The sequence below is a fragment of the Setaria italica genome, chromosome II (genome assembly GCF_000263155.2).
Source record: "Setaria italica strain Yugu1 chromosome II, Setaria_italica_v2.0, whole genome shotgun sequence".
NCBI classification, from domain to species: domain Eukaryota; kingdom Viridiplantae; phylum Streptophyta; class Magnoliopsida; order Poales; family Poaceae; genus Setaria; species Setaria italica.
This window is the reverse complement of record NC_028451.1, coordinates 38335744-38361937: the sequence shown is the minus strand read 5'-3', so window position 1 is coordinate 38361937 and position 26194 is coordinate 38335744. Positions and strand designations below refer to the sequence as shown.

The following is a 26194-nucleotide window of genomic DNA, read 5'->3' as shown; positions in this document are numbered from 1 at the left end:
CAGCTAGCAGCAAGGGAAACACGATCTGATCAGCTCATATAAAAATTGATCAACAGCGCGCAACTCACAGGACAATCACGTCGATCTAGCCCAGGCGACGGCGAACGAGCAACTCGTGCCCAGGCTGCTCGCGGCCGCGGTGATCGGTGAGGGCCGCTGCTTCCTGAAACGGAGAGTCGTGAACGATGGCAACTTTGCCGGCTTAGGTGCCCGGCCGATGGGAAGGGCCAGCAGCAACCCTAAGGGGCGGCAGGAGCCAGGCGGCGGCGCAGACTCATACGCGGGAGAAGATGGATCGGGCAAAAATAGCGCGGGACGGAAAACTGTCGTTTCGGGAGAGGCTAAACTCTCCCTCTGTTTGCGATGTTTGCGAGAGTTGGGAAGAGATATCGAGATAAAAAAAAAATTGGAAAAAGGAAAAATTATTGGCAGACTGTTGGAGAACTTTTCTTCCCAATAGTGGTAGTTTTTTTTAAGGGAGACTACTGGAGATGCTCTTACTAACTCCAACATGTTGAGAAAAGCTATTCCCCTATGATGGGTTGAAGGAGAATGAGAAAACAACATTCCAACTTAACAGGGATGGCCACCCTAGCGTATTGAGAAAAATATGTCCCCATATATTAAGAAACACAAATCTAACTACAACTACAAAAGATCCATCTATTGCCACACCGGATCCGGCCAATAGCATACCTCCAGTGGCCCTACGGCGGGTCAACGAACGAGTCGCGCACGAGGGCTCCAGCACGGCAGGGGCAGGGCGGACTGGCTCCTCCCACCCTCGTGATAGCCCGCTAGAGTGGCCTCCTACCGCACACGCGACTCGCTGGGCACCACTGTGCATGGCTGGGGCGGTACAGAAGGAGTGCGAGATGTGCCTATGCTGCTCGGTTGGGATGTGCCTATGCTGCTAGGCGGCATGGCCAGCAGCACCATCGGATGTTGGATGAGGCGAGGGAATCCTATGGTGGATTGGCGGGTCTATTATGACCTGCAGCCGGCCTCTCGATGCCTTTCCATCGGCGGCCATCGCGTGAGGTTGGGTAGTGGCAATAGCGTGAGGTTGTGTCCTCGCGGCATCCATGGTGGGTGAGCGAAGGGGATGGCCGCAATGAGGGGCACGCGAGGCTTGGAACCGGTTGCGCGCAGGGCATCGGGCTGATTTCGGTCGGCAGGTGCCCTCCCTCAGCGACAGACCTACCCGACAGCAGGCGGTGGTTTGGAGCGCAGAGTCGTGAGGGAAAAGAAGAGCGGTTAGAGGAAAGGTGAAATAGGGGAGAGGCTGCAGAGTCCTCTTTTAATAGGGGATCTGGAGATGGTTTTCCTAAATTCAGAAAAATATAGAAAAAAGAAATTATTTTCTCAATCTGTTGGAGTAGGTTTATGCTACCACAATCCCCTTGTCTATAGGAAAAGAGGATTGGTTTTCAAAATCTGTTGGAGTTGCTCCAATCAAGATGAGAAACATGTAGTCATCCCTCCCACCCAAGGGGTGTGATTGATGCCACTAGTCTAGTACCTATACCATCCGTGAGAAACAAACTTCTCAGCTTCACAGAAATATATGTTTTATGATAAATGTTTTTGATCTTTTCTTATTTACAGGACATGTGCAGAGTACTACATGGTTGCCATGCTTCTCTAACTTTATAAAACCTATTGGGCAATGTTGTTCCACCGCTAGTGCCTAGTGGTTGAGTTCATTCGTCTCAATCTGCCATTCTGCCAACCATCAAGAAGTGAGATACGCTGGGTGACACGGGGACTGTGGACAATATCGTGGCTTGTAAACACTGAGGATCTGCCCTGCAAGCCCATTATAGCGACACTATAGCTAGGCTAACTCTTTGACGCCGTGCTGAACAATGACAATATCAAATAATCATGCACCTCCATAGGAGAGGAGAGTGTGATAGCCATACACAGATCCCCCGCTATTTGCTTGCAAACCGGAAGACGGAGGGAGGACTCGACAGAGAGAGGAGGTGGTGTTGACTGATGAGATCGACTGGAAATTGGAGGCACGAGGGAAGAAGCCACCAGATTGAGTGCAGATCATGCTGCGTTCTTGTCTTCGTTGGCTACTCGTACAACACGATCTCCTGTAATTAGAAGGCTCCTGATTGGTGCTGCGTTTCCGACCTGTGTTGATCATCAATCAGCAGGATCAATCTACCCGCAGCAGCCAGCTTAGTGGTCAAAGCTCTCTGTTGGTGCTAGTGGTCAAGCTCTCCGTTGGTCGTAAATAAGCTAGTGCCTCCAGGTGGCGTCGGATCTCCAGGATAACAACCACAAGCTCCGATACTATAATGGCAAGCATTTCGCGCACATGTTTTGCAAGCTACAGCACCACCTGTGAGCATGTGTCACTGGCAGAACTTAAGAACGTGTGTTCTTGGATTAATGGATGTTGTATTTTCTGTGGAGAACGCCAAGATGGTGGATCATTATTGTTTAGTACCCACCTCCGCGGTCGCCATTCGTCCATTGTCATTGTCATTGTTGTTGCTTAAGGTGGAACTACTTTCTCCATTCCAAATTATAGGTAGATTCATATTATTTACTATGTATCTAGATATAGTATATATCTAATGCATAGCTAAAATTGTATAACTAGAAAAGTCAAAACGAACTATAATTCGGGATGGAGGGAGTCCTAATGAGGACAAGAATCATATTTTCATCCTCTCCATCCCAAGGGGATCGGAGTGACTGGTGCCACTAATTTACCTACATGTACCATCCGTGAGAAACAAACTCTTCCATGATAAAAATTATGATCATCTTCTTGATTAAAATTCTATAAATCCAATATGTTTTTATTTATTCATTTCAAAAAAGATATGTTTTTATTTATTGAACGTGTGCAAAGCACCGCAACATTTCAAGCTTCTCTAACTTTAGAATCTATTGGCCAATGTTCCTTTTACCCGCAGCTAGTGCCCAGCAGTTGAGTTCATTCATCCCAAAATCTGCCAACCTGAGACGTGCATGTTGGATAACATGGGGGCTGTGGACGATCATCCCTCATAAACATTGAGGATATTCCGTGCAAGCTCACTGTCACCACACTAGCTAGGCTACTTTTTAAAGACGGGTCGACATATCAAATTATCACGCACCTCCGTTACAGTTGAAAAGAGAGGAACGCCATATAACCAGAATCACTTTTTGGTTATGTGGATTCACTTAAAAATTTAGTCGCGATGTGTAATAGTCTGCTTCCTGTTGGAGATGCTTCGCTTCGCTCAAACGGAGTTTCCTGTACTGCTGCCTATGCTACATTCAGCTGCCGAATCACCGGCTATAGCACGGGAGATATATCGTCCCACATGCCTAGGTAGAAAGAGTATGTCACGTGTCAGTCGTCACGCGAATCGGCTACCATTTGCAAACCTCACCGCGCGGACCTTGCTCAGATGCCACGGGATTAGCACATACGCAAGTCATCTGGGAAACAATAGTGGCACTCTGCTGTCCTTTTTTTTTTTTTTGGCGAACTGCTGTCCTGTTAAATGAGCACTGCTGAAAGTTTTGATGCTAGTGAGCAATGCAAGCTAGCATTTCAGAAGGGATTCGAAGTTCCTTTGGGGCCGAACGCTCTGATCCAAAGGCACATGCATCCCGTTATGAAGGCAGAGTGGGGAAGAAAAAATCGTCTGGCCCATCACACGAGTCGCCGTCGCCAGTCCAGCGCTAACCGTGGCGGATTGGACCGCGGGGCAGCTACGCGGACGGGCGTTACAGCCCATCGATCCCTGTAATCACACGCCAACGACCCACCTCACACTCACCTAGCAGAATTATGGTCCAGGCTGCAATCATGTGTTATTTGTGGTACATGACGATCTGAGATCCCGTTGCTCTAGGTGCTGCCGACTGTGCCGTCAGAATAATCACACTGCCACACCTGGCGATAATATTCATTCTAGCACCCCGGATAATTCAGAACATGCGACGATGCAAAGCTTCTGGATGAAGGTACGATCCTGTCATCCCGTGGAGGATGACGACTACGGGCGTCCCAGAGATGTGGCGGGTCATTAGCCTTTCTGGTGCTGTTACAGTGTTAGTAGCAACCCATGATCGGATCAGGTTCAGACTGATCAGGTCAGGCCATTAGCATTTCGCACCCGACTGATGCAGCCGTGGCAGCTCGCGCGGCACAGTTAGCTCGAGATAACCAGTCGCTGTTTGCTGCGCGTGGAAGGCCACGGCAATACAGGACAGGGCACCGTGCGCCTGCGGCTAGCTGGCTAGCTTTCAGGACACTCATGCTCCTCCCCGGCTCGCCTCGCCGCCGTGCAACGCCACGCACGGGTCACGCTCTCACATCACAGAGGATCCCTCCTCCCGGGCCGACGCGGCCGTTCTCCTGTCGGTGCCGGACGCCTCACCACTCGCCACACCCACCTCACCTCCACCCACTCCCCCTCACTGCCACCGCTGGCCCACCGCGCCAATCATGCCCGCGCGGGCCCAGGGACAGTGACCCCAAGGCTTCACCCTCACTCCTCCGCGACGGTGCGCCCGACAGTTCCTTATTACTCCGCCTCCCCACCACCCCCCCAAGTCCGCACACCGCGCCTACCAACCAACCCGCCCAGCCCACGAGCCAAGCGACGAGCAGCCCATCCGCCGAAACGCCCTGCCGTCTCCCGAGCTGCCGGAACGCGGCGGCGGCGGCGGGCTGCTGCAGCGGGAGCCGAGGTCTCGACTCCACCCCCCAGGCAGCGGGACACTTGGGGGAGGCGGCCGGCCGGCGAATGCGATAGGAGGCGGCGGGGATGGGGTCCAAGTACACGCGCGGGTGCTGCGGGTGGCTGATCGTGGCGCTGATTGCGGCGCTGGTGGCCACGGCGGCGATGTTCGCCATCATGAAGCGCAAGCCCGGGGGAGGGGGCAAACACCTCAAGCCGCTCCCCGTGCCGGGGCCGCCGGGGGCCATCGACTCCAAGTACGGCGACGCGCTCGGGGTCGCGCTCCAGTTCTTCCAGGTCCAGAAGTGTGAGTAGCCCGACTTGCTTACTTACTTAACCAATGCAATGCTCTCGCGACTCGCTGGCTTGGCGCCTGTGTGGCGAGGCTTTGCCGCCGCTGAACATGTTTGCTTCAGTAGATGCGGGCGTCTCCATGTTTGAAGGTGGCAAGGCTGGCCATTGACTCATTCTTTTGGATTCAATGTCTGGAATTTCGCCAATGATTCCCACTAGGGAAATTGGTAGTCTGCTAGAATTTCACTGATTCCATTTACCTTTTCATGATGGTTTTGACTCGTTGAGTGAGAATTGCTTCACCAAATCCCGCGGCCGTTGAATTTGCTCCTTTCTCGGGCTGTTTTGAAGTTGTTGGACAGTGTGGCCTCCCGCATCTCACTTGAACATTCTTCTTGTGCTGCCAAATTGGCCGCTTTGATTTATGGGTTGCTGAATTTGATATCAAATTGGTGCCTTGGTGGCTCCAATGTCTAATTCTGTGCCTCGAATCTTGAATTAGCAAAATTGTGGTAAAGACTTTGCTACTGCTCTAACCGAAATCCTGGCCCGTTCTATTGCTTCTGTGCAGCGGGGAAGCTGGAGAACAACCAGATCCCGTGGCGTGGGGACTCGGCGCTGACCGATGGGAAGGAAGCGGGGCTGGATCTTTCCAAGGGAATGTATGATGCTGGGGATCATATGAAGTTCACCTTCCCGATGGCGTTCACTGCGACTGTGCTTGCCTGGTCGGTTCTGGAATATGGGGATCAGATGAGCGCGGCGAAGCAACTGGACCCTGCACTCGATGCGCTCAAGTGGATTACAGATTTCCTTATCGCTGCACATCCTTCTGACAATGTGTTATATATTCAGGTTAGACTTGCTTTTTATTTGTTTAGATCACTTGGATGTCCTTTAAGCATATGATTTACGAATTACGAGCTATATTTAATTAAAAATTGATCCCATCTTGTCCTGCACCCTTATGGTTCTTGTATAGTATGGGTATGCCATTTGCTTGAAGTATGGGTATATTGGGGCCTGATGGCATTTTAGATTTTCAGTTGAGGCAAAAGTTTGGTTGGTCAGGAAGCAATAACCCAGGTCAGATGTCATGGTCCAGACACCTAATAGTTGGTAGGTACTTTATTGTCTGTGTGATATGCTTAAACTGATCGCATTTGTTGTGATCCTTGGCTATTGATTGGGACAGGGAGCCCATTGTCCCATTTCCTTTTATTTTGTCTGATAGCTGAAGGGAAATTGATGACTTGTACATGTGGTGGCAGTCCTATGGTCCTATATCAGGAGTTGGGATGAAGCTGGAGCATGTAGTTTGTAGACCCTTGAGGGAAGGGCGCAGTGGGTGCATGCAATTGCAATATGTGTTCAAATGTAACATGTAAGGTGTGAATGTGTGATACCTGAATCATAATATATAAGAATCTATCTCATTCCCCTAATAAAATTGTGATGTATGCACTGGTATACATCCAATTTGTTTGTTTGAGTATTCCAAGAAATTATAATTTGGGTGGGCTAGGTCGGGTTCAGATCTGAGTAGCATATTATGTTTTTTTAGCAATATTGCAATGCAACAGACATACCGTTTTCATTTTTGTCTAAATGGTAACCAACTTTTTGAGGATTGTTTTACTAGGTTGGCGATCCTGATCTGGACCACAATTGCTGGGAAAGGCCGGAAACAATGACTGAGAAAAGACCACTCACACAGATTAACAAGAAATCTCCTGGATCAGACGTTGCTGCTGAGGCCGCAGCTGCTATGGCGGCAGCTTCAATGGTCTTCAAATCCAGTGATACTACATATTCTGATGTGCTTCTTCAACATGCCCAGAAGCTATTTACTTTTGCTGATACTTATAGAGGCCTTTCAAGTGACAGCTATCCAAAGCTCCAAGACTTCTATAATTCCACTAGTTATGTTGATGAACTTCTATGGGCAGCAAGTTGGCTCTATCATGCCACAGGAGACCAGACATACCTCAGTTATGTAACTGTACAGAATGGAAAAACTTATGCTGATTGGGGAAGGCCAACATGGTTCAGTTGGGATGACAAAAATCCAGGCACACAGGTTCGTTTAGACTAAACTGAGTTAATTTGCATTTCAGGATCGGAGTTGCTTATCTGATCTTCCTTTCATATCCTTATAATCCTCTCTTCATTAAAGTACAAGAACTTAAAGTGCACTTTGTCTATTCTGTGCAGGTCCTTCTGTCTAGACTAAATTTCTTTGGCTCCAAACAGATATCTAATGCTGAAAATGAGGGGTTAAAGTCGTATAGAGATACTGCAGAATCTGTCATTTGTGGTCTAATTCCAGATTCCCCGCAAGCCACTGCTAGTAGAACTGGAGGTACATTGTAGTACCTCTGCTCTTTGATATTACCAGGCAATACAAAGAGGACACTCACCTTGTTGTGATGTTAAAGTTCCCCTTTTTACATGATTAGTACACTGGAGAACTCTATGATTTTTGTCCAAAACAGAATCTGTAGAGTATGTGTGCAGTTTCATCATATCAGTGTAATCTTTTGCAGGAGGGTTGATCTGGATTAGTGGGTGGAATTCTCTCCAGCATGCCACAAATGCTGCATTTCTAGCTATTGTTTACAGTGACTACATGCTCTCAACACAGACTGCGGCGGTGCAGTGCAGTGGAAAGTACTACAGCCCTACTGATATACGCAATTTTGCTGCATCACAGGTGCGCTATTTCAAACCTTAGGAGATACTAAAATTCTAATATTCGAGATGGGCATGTAGTTTCATGACATTTGTTGGTTCCTATGATTTACAAACTACACGGTAAATCAAAAGGTGCCTTTTAAGTTTCTAATTTATGTTGTCATGTTGTATGCCAGGCCAATTACATCTTGGGAGACAACCCTATGAAGCTTAGCTACCTTGTTGGATATGGGAGCGTCTATCCACAGCAAGTACATCACAGAGGAGCGTCGATCCCCGCAGATGCGAAAACAGGCTGCAAAGGATTCCAGTATCTCCATTCACCCGATCCAAACCCAAATGTTGCAATGGGCGCCCTGGTGGGTGGACCATTCCAGAATGACACTTTCGTCGACTCTCGGGACAATGCTCTACAGACGGAGTCCAGCACTTACAACAGTGGCACTCTTGTCGGTCTGCTCTCTGGTCTGGTCACCACTTCCTCCGTGGCACAGTCATTCACCTAGAGGCCTCATGTATGTTTCGGCAATGGCTTTGATCAACATGGAGGGATGGTGCATGTACAATCGCAGTTTTTTGGCGAGGCCGATGGTGATTCGCGAACAGTGACAAAAGCATGATTTGCCATCATTTAGATGGATGGTTAGCACTTAGCAGTAGTTGTTAGTGCCGCATTTCTTCTGTTTGTATAATTGATGGTGCTGCTCCTGCAGCTATAATTTTTCACTGTGTGCTCCTATCTGGTTTGCTGGTATACCACTAAGGCTGTAACTACGAGTAATGTATTTTTAGGACAGATTTCATTTGTTGATTCTGTGGCGAGGTGGTTCTGTTGGAACTGATCTTGGCTTAATCAAAGAGGATCGAGTCCTTAGGGGTTAACAGCCACCCATGTTGCTTGGGGTAATAAATCTAACTAATGGCCTGGTCCCTAACACGTTGCGTTGCTTGGGGTAACAAACCTAACGAATGACCTGGTCCCTAGGACGGGTTGTACTATAAGAAGGGAACCCTTGTCCCAACGAGATTAAGCTAATCATCTCGGTATGGGCACGGACTAGATGATCTGCATCAACCACTATCCTTCCATGATGGTGTTCTCCACCCGAAGTTGCCACGCCTATTTCCTCAAGCAGGCACGGGGACATCAGCAGCCCTAGGGACATCTACTGATCTACAAGTAAGTGCCATTAAGTCCTTAATTAATTGAATTCTTAGGTGTTCATGTTATTAGGTTATTAGATCCTGAGAATCAGTCATGTTATTTTCCTACATTTGGTATCAGAGCTGATTTAGCCTAATCATGAGCCCTAAGATTCTGTTTAGATTAGGATTAAGTGAGCAATTGGCAATGCATCTACACTGTTCAAGTTTATGCGTGATTAGATGCAAAATTAGCACTATTAGATTGAGTAGTGCTGGTTAGTATGCCTCTTGATCTACACTGTAAGTTTTAAGTGCGTTTTCATGTGCAATCAACCTTAATCTACTTTGGTTTTATGCTTGAGTTCAAAGTTTTAAGTCTATCCTTGATCTGTTAAGTCAAGAAAATACCAGATTAGATCTTAATCATGCCTATCAGTGCCTTATTAAGGTTAATTCATGGTTAATTTAAGTTAAGTAAGCCCTGTTAATGATTAATTTCAGAAATTAGGGTTAGGGTTCATCAGTTCCTCCCCAAGTTCGCACTGAATTCCCTAAATCCTGCGCAATTACTCCTCGATTCTTTAAATTGACATGCGCATAAGCATTTAGAAGGAGGGGAGAAGGCGAAATTGAATCCCATCATCAAATCCCCAAAATCCCATGAGAAATCCCCAAATTTTATCCATCAAGAAACCCTAACCCGAGGATAAGAGAAACCTACCTCTGGTTCCCACTGACGGTCGTCCGTGGCATGATGTTGCCGCCACGAGTGGACGCCGACACCCGCCACGAGTGGACGCCGACACCCTTCTCTGACGAGCCGTGTCGGTCCACGACCTGAGCCCGGGACAGAAGGTTGTTCCGCGCGAACCAGGCGCGACGCGGGTCCAGCCGCGTGGAGATCCAGACAACACCGTGAGGCTTGAGGATGGCCTGCGGCCACCACCGTCGTCATCACCTTGAGGCCGCAGCACTGACTCAATGTGCCTTCGCCCGCCGTGCCCGCCATGAGAGCACCCCGGCGAAGCCCCTCAACGGAACTGCGCGCGACTCAATCGCACACGGTGCCAGCGAGAGGGCCCGTGGTGGTGCAAGGCGTAGGTGTCACGCTTCAGCTAGCACGGCGACGGGCGGTACCGAGATGTCGAAGGAGAGCAATGGCGCGGAGGCGAGAGGAAGGGAGGAGAAATGAGCTAGGGTTCCGGGGAGGGGGGGCGGCGCTCGGGGAGGGGGGTTGATCCCCCAGGAAGGCGCTGAGTCGTCCATCTGGAGTGGACGGTCCAGATGGAGGCAGGAAGTTAGCAGCATTAGAGCCCAGGCGGGTGGCGAGCGGTGTTGGGCCGAATTGGCGGCCCATCCATTAGCTATCGTCGCTCGCAGCTCAGCGCCGTGTAGGCCGGTGGGCAATCTTGGGCTGTGAGCTAGGCCAAGCCGTGCTGAGTTGCTGGTTGTGCTTGACCCGGAAGGGAAAATGGGCCGCTTGAGGAGAGCTGAGCACGCGTGAGCCATGGGCGCTGCGGGCTGAATTGAAGTTTAAGTTTGATATGAAGTTTTCTCGGCCCGTATGAAGTTTTGCCTTTACATTTAATATTTTGAGTTTATATTTTCTATGAGTTGTTTAATTATGCTAATTAAATGTCTAAGTTGCATAATTACACAAATTACTTTATGTAATGATATTCTGAGCTAATGTGAGATTTATTAAAAATTATTCGATGTAATTCTTAGACACACAATCAATTTCGGACCAACGATGTTATTAATTGCTTGTCGATGATTGTTTAGTTTAATTTATTTTGCTTCTGCCCAATGATGATGCAAAATTATTCTCAGCTATTTTAATTTGTTTTCTCCTGCCCAACGGTGGGGCAAAATCAATTTAATATTAAAATGCCTTTGTTTAATATAAGTTCAAGTTAAGAAAGAGGCTACGCTAAGCAAGTTTTAAGTTTTGTGCATTATTTGCGTTTAACGATTCGAAACTTACACTTCCGCTATAAGTTTTATGCTTCCGCATTAAGATTCTGTTATGATTAAGTATGTTCTAACTAAAATGGGACCAATGAGAAATTTTGGTTAGAGAAATTTTAGTTAGAAATATAATAATGTTATTTTTGGGATTTCCTAGTAGCACATTTATTATCCATTATAAGTAATAGTAAGGTGTGTTTTAAATGTCTCTAATTGGGATGGAATCAACGAGAAGTTCTAATTAGAGATATAATGTTATTCCCAAGAACTTATGATGGCTCATGATTACATAGTGATCAAAGTTGTTTGTAATTATTTGTCATCTCTACTAGTGAACTAGTCCTTTTCATAGGTAGTTCATAAGTCAGGCAATTATTATTATTATTATTATTATTATTATTATTATTATTATTATTATTATTATTATTATTATTTATTTCTTCTTCATTTTCTGCCCAACGGTGATGCGAAGTAGAATTGTTAAGTTTTAGCATCAGCATGATGTAAATATAACTGAAGTGGTTTTCTATCATGGTATATTGTTATTCGCATAAGTTTTCTATCATGATGTAATATCCTATTCAACCATAAGTTTTTGTCTATTTTCAATACCCTATAAGCAATAAGAATGAGATTATTATCCATACACACAAATTTGAATCTCATTAGAAAAGTCTTCACAAATTTGGAATGATGAAGAAAATCCAACGATTTTCTCATCCAATGCCCAATGGGAGCAATCTGATTAAAGAAGTATAGCTTCTATGTTCATGCTAATAAGGATATGGAGGAGCAATCCCTAGGACAAATTGTTTAAGCACACATAGTATTGATTAGGACTTTTGAGTTCACTGCGCTAAGTTGTTACTCCTAGAGCAAGAGTGGACAATGATCTAGTTCAAAGAAAAGAAATGTGTGTTCAAATAAAAGGAGTTGGCTAAGTCTAAAATAAATTAATATTGCCAACATGATTATAAGATAAAGTGGAATATAAGAATCATGAGAAATCACCGAATTGTGGCATACCACATTTTCGAAAGGGAAAGTGGAACGTCTCTTTCCACAAAATGACAAGATTTTACTCCACTTGTAGCTAAAGGGTATTGTTTAAGGAGTACCGCTGAGGAAAGTAGAAACTTCCATCCCGCATAATACCATAATATTAAGATTATTAGTTTTAATGTTGTTGCCTCCTCACCTATTAGCTATTTTTGATAGAGTCAAAACAGTGAACTACCGTGTGTTCACATTCAAAATGTGGCTCTAAAAGGAAATTGACAAAGGGCCTGAGCCTATGCTCATGGAAAATAAGGAAAATAAATATTCATAAGGTTGAGGGATTGGATAAGAGAAAAATTCATGACACTAAGGCAGTGGTACATAAGCACTGTGAGAAAGTATTGAGTAATAGTATCTAAATTTTAGTACATTATTTCTTAAGGATATAATTAATTGTGCACATGAGTACGAGCTCTCATTAGAAAAGTTTTGGTATTTAGTACATTGATAAGAATCCAATGAATTATTTACCATATGATTAGCAGGAGCAGCCTAAATGTATGTCCCTCAACGATATGTTAGGATCTAGGGTAGGAATTCCCATCTTGGATAAAGCTCTCTGACAATAATTAGTTGGGACATAGGAAATCTATAAAAGTTTTGAGTTCATTTCAATCACAAAGCACATATTGAGAAAATGAACCCTAGCTGATTACATTGGATGTGTGTTTTGAGTAAAGTTGGCAACATTATGAACATGTTGTCAAAATTTCCTTAGGAATAATAAAAACGGTCTAATATATGTCTTGAAGTTACATACAGACAAGAGGATAATATTGAAGCTGTTATAAGATTTCCATCAGCATTAAGTTATACCTTCATCCTCAATTCCGCTAATAAAACATGATCCTGTTATATGGAGAAACATTCTTTCCTTCTCTCTATATTGCATTATTGGGAACACTAAACATGCTAACTCTTAGATTTTCCTTGATAAGTGGATTAATGATAGTTCATCAAAATGCGGCTTACTTTGCTAATGAATCCGCATTTCGAGGGGGAGATTAGAACGTCTCACTAAGACAGAGGTACTTTCCCCATTAAGTGAAAACATTACAATAATCACTTCGAAAGATAAGAATTATGGTTGGAAATTTAAAGCATGACCACATGTGCTTTAGTTGGTACCACAGAAAATAAGTGTGTACCAAATTATACATGTGCATGCGTTTCATTAAACCTTATTAGCTTCCAACTTGAGAGGGTACTATTATATTTATTACGTACATACCAGATAAGCATTACTTTGTTAAGCAAGAAGGACTAAGAAGATTGGTGGGATCATAAGGGATTATGAGGCAAGTGATTTGTCTCTGGAAATAATAACCCCACATGAGGCAATCACCTAAACAAGAAAGGTCTCATTTTCAATCTCCCATTATTTGTATTAGTCAATAATGCCTTTTAAGAAGGATCATAAGGGTTCATAAGGGTTCACATAAGCAATAGTGACTTCAAGAAGGAAAGTATTGCTACTCATGGCAAATGACTCTCATGAATCAAGGAATTGAAAGTGATGACTAAAGTAAAATAATAACTTTGCCTAAAGCTTGACACTTGTTGCTCTTGCCTAAAGCTTGACACTTGTTGCTCGTTATTTCAAAGAGCCATGAGTACCTATGTTATGCTATGTATAATTTAAGAGGGATATTGTATAAAGCCTGAAGTTTATGTTTTCTTCAGGTATTTAATTTATCTTGATAATATTCATTATGTGTTTGAATAGTAAGTTTCATCAATATAGGTCCAAAGAAGTATTAAGTCTGACTCAAAGAAGAATTAAGTCTGACTCAAAAGGCATGCACTGACAGAGGCTTAATAAATATGATTACTTTGTCATGCTTATTGTGGGTCAAGCGTGATAAGTTCACCTAAGTTTATTGAACGCCCTTAATATTTATAATCGGGATTTTTGCATAAATTAATCTAGGATTAGACCCCTAGAAAACTTCTAAGAAGGCTTTGTAAGAAAGCTGTGCATTATGCACAAAACTCTAAGGGAGTGCATGCTCATGAATTAAGAATCTGATAGCTATAAGGTTGTTGGTTATTCAGGTGCTAATTTGCAAGGAGTGTTGATATTAGAAATTCCACATGAGTCTTCACTCATGCTCAAGTCTGGAGGAGCCATATTGTGTTAGGTTCCAACCAAGTTCACTAAGAAATAATTGAAATTTCCATTCTCAGTCGCGATATGTTTTAATCCAAATCAAAAATTTAGTTTTCAGCATGAGACTAATTTGAGTTACTAGAAAATTTCTTTATCTTAAGAAATTGACCTCGGAATCACTGTAAGAAGTGCAATTTAACTTTGCCATAAGAAGTGCAATTTAGTTTTAAGTAACATGTCTGGTGGTATTGCCAAACACATGACATTGTCAAAGAAAGATCCAGAATCATATGTTAAACATAGTATAATGATTAAGCTCATGCTCTAATGAATAAGTCGATGCTCAACATACAAGTGTTAAGGGTTGAACATCACTCAGGCTATGTTTTCCTAATTAAAGGTTTGTCTCAATTTATGTCGGCTTTATGAATTGTGACAACCTATAATTTTAGGATAATTGAGATCTCAAATCCTTGATTCTGGACATATGTTTGTTTTCTTATTATTAAGTGCACATGATGAAATTGAAAATAATTTGCATATAAGGACCATTAGTAAGAAGGTCATCTCCCATTATGAATAAGTAACTATCAATAAAGGTAGATTGACATATTGTAGGCAATGAAGTTGCAATGGTGTTTTATTAACCGTGTGACATGTTACCTCATATGTTTTTCCACTATGAGTGGAGCTGATGAAGATAAGCCTTACGATCAAGAGGGAGAATGTTGGAATTGATCTTGGCTTAGCCAAAGAGTACCGAGTCCTAAGGGGTTAACAGCCACCCACGTTGCCCTGGTCAAGGGGCAACAAACCCAACTAATGGCCTGGTCCCTAGGACAGCCCGTACTATAAGAAGGAACCCTTGTTCCCAACAAGATTAGACTAATCATCTTGGTATGGGCACAGACTAGATGATCTACGTCAACCACTATCCTCCCGTGATGGTGTTCTCCACCCGGAGTTCTTCGACACCACGCCTGCTTCCTCAAACAGGCATAGGGACGTCAGCAGCCCTAGGGGCATCTACTGATCTACAAGTAAGTGCCATTAAGTCCTTAATTAATTGAATTCTTAGGTGTTCATGTCATTAAGCTATTAGATCCTAAGAATCAGTCATGTTATTTTCCTACATGTTCTTCAAGGCTTGTACGATGAATGGTTGTAACTTTTCTCAACTGAAATGTGCGCCGAGAACGTGAATTCACAGTTGGACATGAAGGGCACTTCATTCGGATAATAGCCTGCCAACGATGATTGTTAGCATGTGTGTTTTATTGTTGCTGGTGAAAAATTCGCATGGTCATTGGTACACGATGAAGCGTAATGAGAAGTTTCTACCCTAAGAAAGAAGAAGAAATGAGATCGGGCAAACCTGTGGGAATGATTATTCATGCTCACATGCTTAGTCCAGATTCTGTAGCAAAATAAAGATTTGAGGGGCCAACTTTTGAAAAGTTTTAAGGCCTTGTATCGAATTCGACAAGATTTTTTGCGACCCAAGTAGCACAATTTTCTTCATAAGACCCAATGAAATTGCTGATTTGAATAGTCTACGATTCCTTTTGATTGGATTTTCCAACCTGCTGAGCCAAAAGTCAGGCAAAGAGATTGGCTTCCACCTAAAGTCACAGCCAAAAGCAACTGTCATCTAGTTCGATTCTCACAGCACAGCAAGGAGGATGTGAGGACGTGTTGTGGCCGGCTGTGGGATTGATATTTTCGCAAAAATTAGTCACCTGACACTCGTTATGATACCGTTCGTTCATTTTCCTTCTGATTCCCCCCTCCCCCACCCACCCACGACAACAAAAGAGCCACCACGGCGGCCGGCGAGCACGGGCGCAGGGAAGGGGCGCGGGGACGGGCCGCCCCGACCGGCGAGCATGAATAGTAGGGAAGGGGAGCCGGCGGCTAGTGGGCTCGGGAACGGGCCCCTCTTCTCCTTCAGCGGACCCCTTCTGGCCGGCGAGCACGAGCGCAGGGAAGGGGTGGCAGCGGTCGGTGGGTGCAGGGATGGGCCGCCCCAGCCGCGAGCACGAGCAGCAGGGAAGGGCCAGCCGCCTCCCTCCGCCCTCCTCCTCCTCCCATGCGAACGACCAGCAGGTGCGGCCGGCGGCGCAGCCTCTTCCCCGCACTTGGTAGCCGGCAACCGCCCTCCCCATTCCAGCGGCAGCCCTCTCCGGCCCCATCCCCAATTGAGGTACCTGCAAGAACCCCGCGACGGCCTCGCTGGCGGTGCGTTGGACGTCGTATTCTAGTGGCAGCTCGCGGGCGCGTTGCAAGGCGGCACGCGGGATGAAGTCGAGCAACCAGGCGGAGTCCCCGAAGTTGAGGGTGACTACGAGCCTGCGGCTGCCTGGCACGCGCACCTTCGCGCCGGCCGACAGTGAGCAGCAGCTGGACCAGGGCGCACAGCAGACGCGGCCAATGGCGGGGCCTTGCATCGGGTGGGGGTGGACCACGAGAGAGTTAGAGAGATGAGAGAGAAACTAGGAGAGATAGAATGCGAGAGCGCATATACAGCATAAGATGAGTGGAAAGAAAGAGAAATAATAAAGGAAAAATTAATGGGAAGAGAAAATTAAATAGAAAGAAAGAGAAAAGAAAAAAGAAAAACATATATATATAAGGGTGTTGTGGACCTATTATCATTGAGAAAAGAAAAAAATAAATTTTACTTTTTGAAGTGATCATTTACATGTGAATCAGTGAACAAAATAATGTTTTACGATTAATTTGCGTACCAACAGCCTCTTAAACCTTCAGGGTATTACAGATATTTCTTACAAAACCTACATGGGCATTACAGACATTTTTTACAATTTACAGCTATTTCAACCAAATTGTTTTCAACTTTCTCACAGCTCCCAATGACAGAAGCTTTTTCATAGTTTACAGCAGTTTTTCCACAGCTCACGGCCCAACCAATAACTGTTTTAAAAGCTGCTTTGCACTGTACTGAAGTAGTACAGCCCCACCGAAATCCCAATAAGTTCGTCCATTCCAAATGGTGCTACCTCAAATTCTCCCTCGGAACACAATTTTTGTTTTGCAGGTTTTCCTGAAATCTTAGACACATGCGCAAGTGACAACGAGCACTGATTCCGGAGAAATCATATTAGTCCACTGCAAAATTCTTAACCAAGTTTTTCTAAGACGAAGAGCTACGGTTACCAAAATGGACATAGCCATTCGTTGGTGTCTCTTCCGCGCCGCGTTCCGCTGCAACCGTTTGCCGGGAGTCCAATCCCCGATGGCGCGCAATGGCGCGTCGGTTGGCTGGCGGCTCCTTGCATCCCGCCCGATACAACCGCTTCCTGCATATGTTAACTGCATGCGCCTCTTTCGGTTTCAGTTTATGTTTATCGGAAGAATCCAATCAGACTTCTAAAAAGGTGACTGCAAGAACCCTTGTCCAGAATCTTATCATCGGTAATGTCTTCTGATTGCACCGTTTGGAATTGCATCCTCCTTTGTTTCCCATTCAGTAGTTCTGCACGGCATAATTGATTGCGCTAACAAAAATTGTGGAAGAATTTTAGCACCTTTTGAAGAGTTTTGCGCAAGGTTTGATCGTTTACATTTGGCCTCGTCGCGAATCTGGCTTGTTTCTGACCAGTAACCATCCCTCATTGATTGGCAATCATTGTCTCGTTCGCGCTCATACTCTAATTTTTCAGCGTCTGAATGCTGAATCTTTGAACAGTTTGTCGCTGCAGAGTCTCGTGCGTCCAATTGCTGAAGATGGCGGTATCATTCATCACCAGACTTCTAACGTAAGCAGTCTTGCAAACCCATTCCCTTTCCAAAAAAACTTTGGACCCTTTCTGGAACCCAATCCAAATCTCCTGTTTCTTGGGCCTGGAATGCAGACTGGCTCTAGGGTACGCCTACCCGGCGTACGACTGCTACAAGACGCTGGAACTGAACACGCCGCAGATGGAACAGCTGCGATTCTGGTGCCAGTACTGGTAAGCAAACCTATCGAACATTCAGGTTAATCTGCAACCTCACGTAGCTCTCCATGTTAGGCCTTGTTTAGTTGGGGAATTTGGGAGGTGCCAAATTACTGTTACAGCACTGTAGCACACTGTAGCGTTTCGTTTGTATTTGTGAATTATTGTCCAAATATTGACTAATTAGGCTCAAAAGATTCGTCTCGCAAAGTACAACAAAACTGTGCAATTAGTTTTTAATTTCATCTACATTTAGTACTCCATGCATGTACCGCAAGTTTGATGTGATGGGGAATCTTCTTTTTGCATAGTGTCAAAGTTGGAAGTTGGGAGTAACTAAACATGGCCTTAATAATCTTCTGCAGAATATGAATCTGAATTCCGAACTGTCATTCTCGGTGTCGTCGTGCAGGATCCTGCTCGCGTTCCTGACGGCTTTCGAGAGGTTCGCCGACTGCGCGGTCTCGTGGCTGCCGATGTACGGCGAGGCGAAGCTCGCGCTCGTCGTTTACCTCTGGCACCCAAACACAATGGCAAGTCACCGATCGAGACCACCCTGAACAAGACATTTATTTTCCCTCGTCATTACAGCTAATGTGGCCAATGAGTCTGAAACCATTTTTGCGTGGTTTCAGGGCGCGGGCCGCGTCTACGGCGACTACCTCCGCCCGTTCCTGGCGGCGCACGAGGCGGACATCGACCGGGGCCTTCTGGAGCTGAGGGCCAGGGCCGCGGACGCGACGGCGTCACACCTGCAGGCGGCCGTGTCGCTCGGGCGGGCGTTCCTGTTCGAGGTCGTCCGCCGCGTTTCGTCGCGGCTGCAGGCGACCAGAAGCCCCGCCGGGCAGGGACAGTGACCCTGCCGCGGCGTCCGGCGTGTAGTGCACATACAGTATGATCCAGACGGTTGCATATACACCATTAGCATTGCATGAACTCGGAATCTTTTTGTGGAAGTCGTGGTTGAACCACAACCACTGCCTCTGCCCTCTGGTTGGAGCCTTGCATTTACTGCCTACTAGCGTAGTGCTGGCCCCAGTCTTCACGTACGCCGAGTGAACGCGCGTATGAGCGCTCGATCGATCGCTGTTGACGTTTACTTCAACCTGGCAATTAAGGAACAGCTCCGACTCCAGTGGTTTTATCCTTGGGCGTGAAAACAACACGGGCGATGTGGTGATGGTAACTGCCTGGCTGCCTGCTCGACACTGACGCGTCACGATGGTGAGCTGATGGCTGCCGTGCGTTCTCGCATTCTCGGAGAATCCAACTCCTCCGCTTGTCAACGATCGACAGCGATCGAAACTGAACGAAACGCGCACTGTATTGACTGCGCCTGACCGACGGACTGGGCTGCAGCAGACGTACTGCTATCATCACCATTCACCGGTCGGTGAAAATGCGGTCAGTGAAAATGAAATGGGCTTACTTACCCCTTGTTCACTCCCAACTTCCAACTTTGGCACTATGCAAAAAGAAGTACAGTACTAAATGTGAGTTTTGTTGTACTTTGCGAGACGAATCTTTTAAGCAATGTTTGGACAATAATTCACAAATACAAACGAAACGCTACAGTGTGCTACAGTGCTGACACAGTAATTTTGGCACTCTAAATTTTGGCAAGGGCTTAGTATTTACCCATAGTCCAAAGCCATCAGTACGCTGTAGAAGTAGAATACTAGACCTGACTTTCTGTTTGAAAAAAAAAGGTAATAAATCTAGTCTGTGGCTGTGTGATTGTTTCCTGTCAGCATCCGATTCAAAGAGAAGCAGAACGGGGAGCAGAAAGCTTACGGCGCCAATTAAACTACAACATTGACCAAACTCATATTGACAAAATCAAAAGCCACTGGTCACCAACAAAGGATGAAAAGGAAAAAACAACAGGACAAGAACTAGTCACGGGACTGCGCTCTGCCAGAACGAAAATTAAAGAATAATAAAGCAAGTCAACGTCCTTCGCCGTCACCTGCCGATCGGCTTGACGTGTCTGTCCCATCCAACATATTCAGTGCATTCAGATGGCGTCCATACTGTCGTAGATCTCGGAACCCACACGAGCACGCGCGCGCATCTTCCTCCCATCGCACGGTCCCACGCAGCAGTGGCATCTGGCATATGGTCAAGTCTCTCGGATTCATGTTCTTGGCTTGCTCACCCATCCGCCAACTGAATCTGCACGGCTGCGTAACTGCGTTGCGTGCGAGGGCGAGGAGGAAGACCACGACGCGACTAGCCAGAAGGGCGGAGGTGTGAACGGCGGCGAGGCCAGGTCAGCCGGGATGACGACGTCGATCGCCTCGAACTGCACTGATGGGGTCGATCACAGCATGTGAAATTGAAACCTGCTGGAACCTGCGTTAGAATAATTGGGCTGGTCCAATTGCTTAATTAATCAAATAAATCCCAAGACTCATCAGTGGTGGTAGTTAAAAAAACAACTTGAAAGTTGAGAGGGTCCCTAACCAACTTATATGGTGAAGCTGTGTTGTATCTGTTGAGAAGTTGATAGAGGGATAGCAGGATGTCACACGCGTGCGTGCCTGCTCGCCGAGGCGTGGCAATGTATTTTGTAGTTTTTTGTCACAGTTGATGACTAATAACTAAACACTCAGTGACTAGTAATTGATGATTCAAATGACCAGTAACTGACGATTGCTAATAGCTGGCAGTTACAAAAACTGACATTTTTATTTGCTGCATTAACCTGGGCATCCAAAGGTCTTCTGCTGCCTATAAGAGAGAGGCTGCCTCTCATTCTTTTGAGTGCAAAAACACTTACCACCAGAGCTTTTGTCCACTGCTGTGCTACGCTTTTATCATCTTCGTTTCGGCGATCTATGTGCACGGACTTCGTCGCAAGAGCAGGCCTCTGAAGCTGCGCTCTTCACTAGAAACTCTGCACCCGATGAGTAGAAGGGCGATCAAGTTTTTGAGAAGCGCGTCTGCACGACTGCTCACTGTTTGTCTACGATTACTTCCCGGTGACGCATCTGCATTGCCTCAGCTCTACACTACGTCAACTCTTGAACGGCTACATCGAACAGGCTCGACTATCAATGTCGGGCGCCGTTCCTCCGGAACCAGCTCCATCTCTGGGTATTTCCTTTTTGAACTTTCTCGTTCAATTCTTATGTTTCACAGTACCAGGGGCGGATCCAAAACGGGGCTCCACCCCGGGCTAAGTTGCTGAATCACAGCCAAAACAGTCTAATCTTGCCTCGTAAAGCTCCTTTTGTAAGGCTAAATATCACATATGTTAAAGGAACTACATGGGCTCATCCCGGGCTGTAGCCCGGGCAGCCCGGGCCCTAGATCCACCCTGCATAGTATGGGCTCATCCCGGGCTGTATCTCGAGCAGCCCGGGCCCTAGATCCGCCCCTGCACAGTACCTACTGTATATTTTATGTTCATTGCAAATACAACGGATCATGTTCCTATTTATACTATCTTAAATGTCATGTTTTATACTATATTTCGGATTAAAATGAACTGTAAAATGCTCTGATTCAAGCCGGCGTTCTCGTGCTACAGCAATGGCATCCGCCGTGGGCGGCGAGTGTGTTCCCCACTATGCGCGCACGCCACCGCGGCCGCGGCGGCGACACCTGCCGGTGCGTAAGGCGACAGGCCTGGTGGTTGGGTCGTGTCCGGTCGGCGATCGTTGATCGCTAACCATTTCTATTTTTTTTCCAATGTAATCATTTCTTATACGGACATACTCCGTACGCAGTATGAAACCTGAGCACCATTATTGGGAGTTTGGGACAATGTGATGTAACCATATCATTACGCAATGATGAGCTCACAGCTACGTAAGCTACCAACCACGGCATTACGGCAATGTCATGCGGCAAATAGCGCAACAAAACCACAGCACCCTCTGCCCTGCAGCGCACCCTGGTTAATTGTTACCACCAATCACCGTGGTTGGCGTGACCGGACCGGAGGAGTCTTCGGCTCCGTTTGTTCCTTTAGATATCCTAAAATCTCTATCACATCAAATATGTAGATACTAATTAGGAGTATTAAACATAGACTAATTGCATACATGAAGGTTAATTTGCGAAACGAATATATTAAGCTTAATTAGTCCATGATTTGACAATATTGTGCTACAGTAAATATGTGCTAAGGATGGATTAACCTCCGAATATTCGATGTGACATGATTTTAATCGAGACTTAAAAATCCAAACACCCTCTTCCTCTTCCACAGCACAGTTGCCAACTTGCCATGAATCCAGGCGACGAGCGCGGTGACCCTGCCGCATCCAAGACTTGCACGTCCGCATCGAACCGCAAGACATTGGCTTTTCGCTTCTTTTATTTTCCTTGGATCTGCGTCGCCGATCATGGGTGCGTCCTGTTCGGCTGGACTTATAAGCCGGCTGAAAAGCTGAAACGGCTGATTTGTTGTGAGAGAAAAATATTATTCGGTGGTTGATAAGTCGGCTGATAAGATGACACTGTTCGGTGGTTGATAAGTCGGCTGATAGCGAAAGGAGAACGCTCGAACCGGAACGCGTTCAGGAAAAAAAAAACTGTAGCCTCAAGAAAGCAACAGGGAAAGCCAGGCAGCCACCAAAACGGCACGTCGCTCGGGCCAGTCCTGTCCCGGTCAAGACGTGGACCGGCAGAGACCGACAGCCGTGCCCCCACAAACCGCGCGCTACGCTACGCAGGCTGGAATTGAACGGGCCTACTACTCGTCGTGTGTGTGATGCTGTGCTTTGACCGGAAGGACCTGGTCAGAGGCTCAGAACTCAGAGGAGAAAGAAGATCCGCACCGGCTGCGCGAACGCTTTTCTCTGCTTTTCTTTGAGTTCAGTCAAAAAAAGTGCAGGAGAAAACGGTTTTGGTGTGTTCGTTGAGCAATTGGGCATGGTCTAAACTGATGTCCTTTTTCGTGAGCAGGTGGCATCAAAAAGCCTGATCAAAGTACCTTTGGAACATTTTGATCATGGATCCCATCGACCACAAAGTCGTATGGAAGTCCAAGATATGTCGTCAGGCCATGCCAGCTGTTGGCAAACAAAGGCCTGCTCAGTCCGCTCGTTCAAACGTGCATGGTCTGACTAGCTGGAGATCGAATGTTGATCGAGCTAACAAATCGTGTGGGTGGTGTGCCCTTTTTTTCTTTATCATCCTCCACCGACGTCTCATCAGTCATCATCGGATCTCCACCTGCAAAGCCAATTCTAGATAGGATGTTTTCAAAAAAAAAATTCTAGCTAGGATCCTTGGGAGTTGGGAAACGACACAAGAAATAATCCAGAGTTCGCACTTGGCACACACGCACAAAAGCGTCACCGGCATCGGACGTTGGGAATCACCTCGTACATTGAATTATAATCTAAACGAAGATTTTTCGCTTCTCGTAGTTCAAATATCCAGTGACTTACCACATAAACGAGAATTAGTGGAAATAAGCAAAACGTTTGGAGGGATTCTCGCTTATTTCCAATAATAAGCAGCTTATAAGTGGAAGCAAACGGAGCCTACCTCTTCTTATTAGACACCAACTACTTTTTTTACACGATCGTATACGTTTCTATTGATATAGTAGAAATAAAATACAAGATTACGTATGTGTTTCTATTGATATAGTAGAAATAAAATACAAGATTACGCCCCTGGAAGGTCATAACCAGGCAAAGAAGAGAAACTAAAGAAAAAAATAGCTAAAAAAACATTCGCAGGTTAGATTGCGATATCAACACATACCGAGCTCAATACGCCTCAGGCACATAGGTTGGTCGGGTGGGGGTAGCAACACCACCTGACGCTCCACAACCCCGCTGCTCGTGTACTAACAATAGTACCGTCGCCTGGGACACAAGGCCTTCAGAGGGTATCCATCGTTACAGCCAGCGCCGTCAATAACGATGATGTCCCACGCCGAACCAGCCACTGACATGCAGTGCCACCGTTGACCACTGCAAGCCGTGTAGCCGTCATGCCATCTGGTCCGCTTGCGCCTCCTCACAAAGTTGACCTACATCGGACTAACACCGCGAAGCAGGGCTAGCCGCCGTAAAAAATCATTGCAAACAGTCGAACTGACACAAGAGCAACTGCCTTTGAACATCAACTTCTAACCGCGTGCACCGAGCTCAGGAGGTATACTGCAATACCAAGCAACCCAGTCATGTCAACGAAGAAAGCAGGATGCCACATGGGGCCACCGGTAGCCATCGGAGGATCACCTCGCACCGAAGCAGCCACCACGCTACGGGACCGCCCAATGCCTCAACCGTAGGTCTCTTAAGCCATCTGCCCCTCAAGTCTTCAACTAGGTCTCCACCACCCATCGCAAGGCCCAAAACTACCATGGCAAGAGCAATGCGTGACTGCTCGCCACCAAGCAAAACAGAGAGAGCATATGGCGTGCCACTCACCGCAATCAACACCAAGAAACAACCAGGTCGTCGGGAGGACAGGGAGGCATAGCTGGAGCTCCGAAGACGACGCCTTCAAGAAGGAAAATGACGCTAGATGCGTCGTCGCTGCCCGTCCAATAGATCTTAGGCAAGGTTTTCACTTAGAGTTCCCGGAATCGAAGCGAGGAGAGCGTCATGACAATGTCCCCGACAGGCATTGCGGCACCCAAGACATCGTCGTTGTCAGCCGGACGCACCGAGCAGAGCTTTCGCCCAGCGCCTCCCGCCTGCAGCCACCACTAGCCTCTCTGTCCACCATGGCAACCAATAACAAGACTCGCCACCCAGCTAGCACCCCTGCCACCAACCAAAACCACCGCCCCGATCCTCGCGCGCAGTGCCATCACACTGCTACACTATCACCTCTTAGCACTGGGGTGCTGCTACAGTGCTCCTCCATACGGCGTGCCGGGCCTCCCGCGCCGTCACTTCTGCGCCTCGGCCGTGTGGCCACCTCGTCGGGGGCCGTGCAGCTCCGCGCCCCGGCCTCCTCGTTGTTGCCCCTGCACACCCCGTGCGGACCTTCGCGACCACGCCGCGCGCAGCCTTCTCACCTCGCAAGCCTCCTCCAATGTCCAGCCGCCTCCCTCGTCTGTCTCCGCCTCCGCAACTCCTCTGCCGAGGATAGGTGACCCAACGACACCCCGCACCACCACCTCGGTGCCGCCAGCGCGCCCCTGCGCAAGGTATCCCTGTCGCGCCCCCATGGCATCCCGACACGCCTCGCACAGGCCAGCCCGGCCGTGACACCACGCCATCGCCATAGAAAATAGTTGCCGAGTCGTCGCGCGCCGTGGGGAAGCACCGGTCCAGATCTGGCCGGCAGTCGCCATCCAGCCACGGCAGCGGGCTCGACGCCGCCGACCTGCAGCTAGAGCATCGCGCCCCAAGGGCAGCTCGGCCGATGCCCGCGCCGGCCCGCAGCCGGCCTGGGACGCCGCCCCTCGGTCGCCTTCACTGGGCGCACGCCTGGGACGCGCAGCCACCGGATCCGGCCAAAGTAGCGCCAAATCCGTGGCCTCCCGCCCATCGTCGCTGCAGCAGCAAGCCGCCTGCACTGGCGAGCTCCCTCAGGTGACCGGGGCGGCCGTGCCCGCCGCGAGCCCCCCAAGGTGCCGGGAGAAGGCCGCGTCGCCATCGACCTGCTCGGGCAGTGGTGCGATGGAGAGAGGCGGAGGGGGAGGGGTGGCGGTGGGGGTTAGGGCCACCCGTGTCGCCCACATGTCGCCCGCGAGCGGAAGCCACCAGTGAATAACCCTATTCCTAGACGCCAACTATTGTCTACTAGCTCTAGTGTAGGCGGTCAGGACTGTCGACAAGTCAGAACGAACCCAATGTGTAACGGGGGTCTACTAGTACTCATCATCCCTGAAACGGCTGTAACACGACCAGCAGAACACGGAAGAATTCAGTCCAAACCGCAGCTGTAACCCCATTTGTTGCGCAAGATTTTCTCCCGGTCTCTGAAGAAGAAACCGAGCCATTTCCTGCGATATTTCCACGAAACCCCTCTCGAATTCCAGCGCCGCGACTCGCGAGTCGCGAACCTCTTCTCCCCCCCTGCAGCTGTCGGCGGCCGTACCAGCCAAAACCCGGCGGCGAAACGAAGCGGGAGCACGATGCGTTACCGTCTCCGACCCCGAGCTACAGCCACGCCCGGATGCCCCGGCGGGGACGCTCAGGCGCTCAGCCCTCCCAATTCGTCGCGTCCGCCGTCCCCCACCCCCCAGAGCCGTCCCCATCCATGACCATGCGTATGACCCGTCCACACCGCGTTGCCCCGCAACCAACCCGGACGGGACGAGCCACCGCAGA

At 47.5% G+C, this 26194-nt stretch overlaps 2 protein-coding genes across 2 annotated transcripts; both read left to right on the top strand.

Annotated features, from left to right (window-relative positions):
• Positions 1-4566: 4566 nt before the first annotated feature.
• On the top strand, positions 4567-8573 carry LOC101771683 (endoglucanase 24). The gene is made up of 6 exons (XM_004957407.2): positions 4567-5010; positions 5569-5852; positions 6640-7077; positions 7212-7359; positions 7544-7710; positions 7868-8573. Exons 1-6 carry the CDS (start codon positions 4791-4793, stop codon positions 8195-8197), a joined length of 1587 nt encoding a protein of 528 aa, XP_004957464.1. The 5' UTR covers positions 4567-4790; the 3' UTR covers positions 8198-8573.
• A 7702-nt stretch (positions 8574-16275) lies between these two features.
• LOC101773748 (putative HVA22-like protein g) lies at positions 16276-18793 on the top strand. Its single transcript, XM_004959567.2, has 5 exons — positions 16276-16448; positions 17700-17756; positions 17853-17951; positions 18349-18469; positions 18572-18793. Exons 1-5 carry the CDS (start codon positions 16276-16278, stop codon positions 18791-18793), a joined length of 672 nt encoding a protein of 223 aa, XP_004959624.2.
• Positions 18794-26194: the final 7401 nt, after the last annotated feature.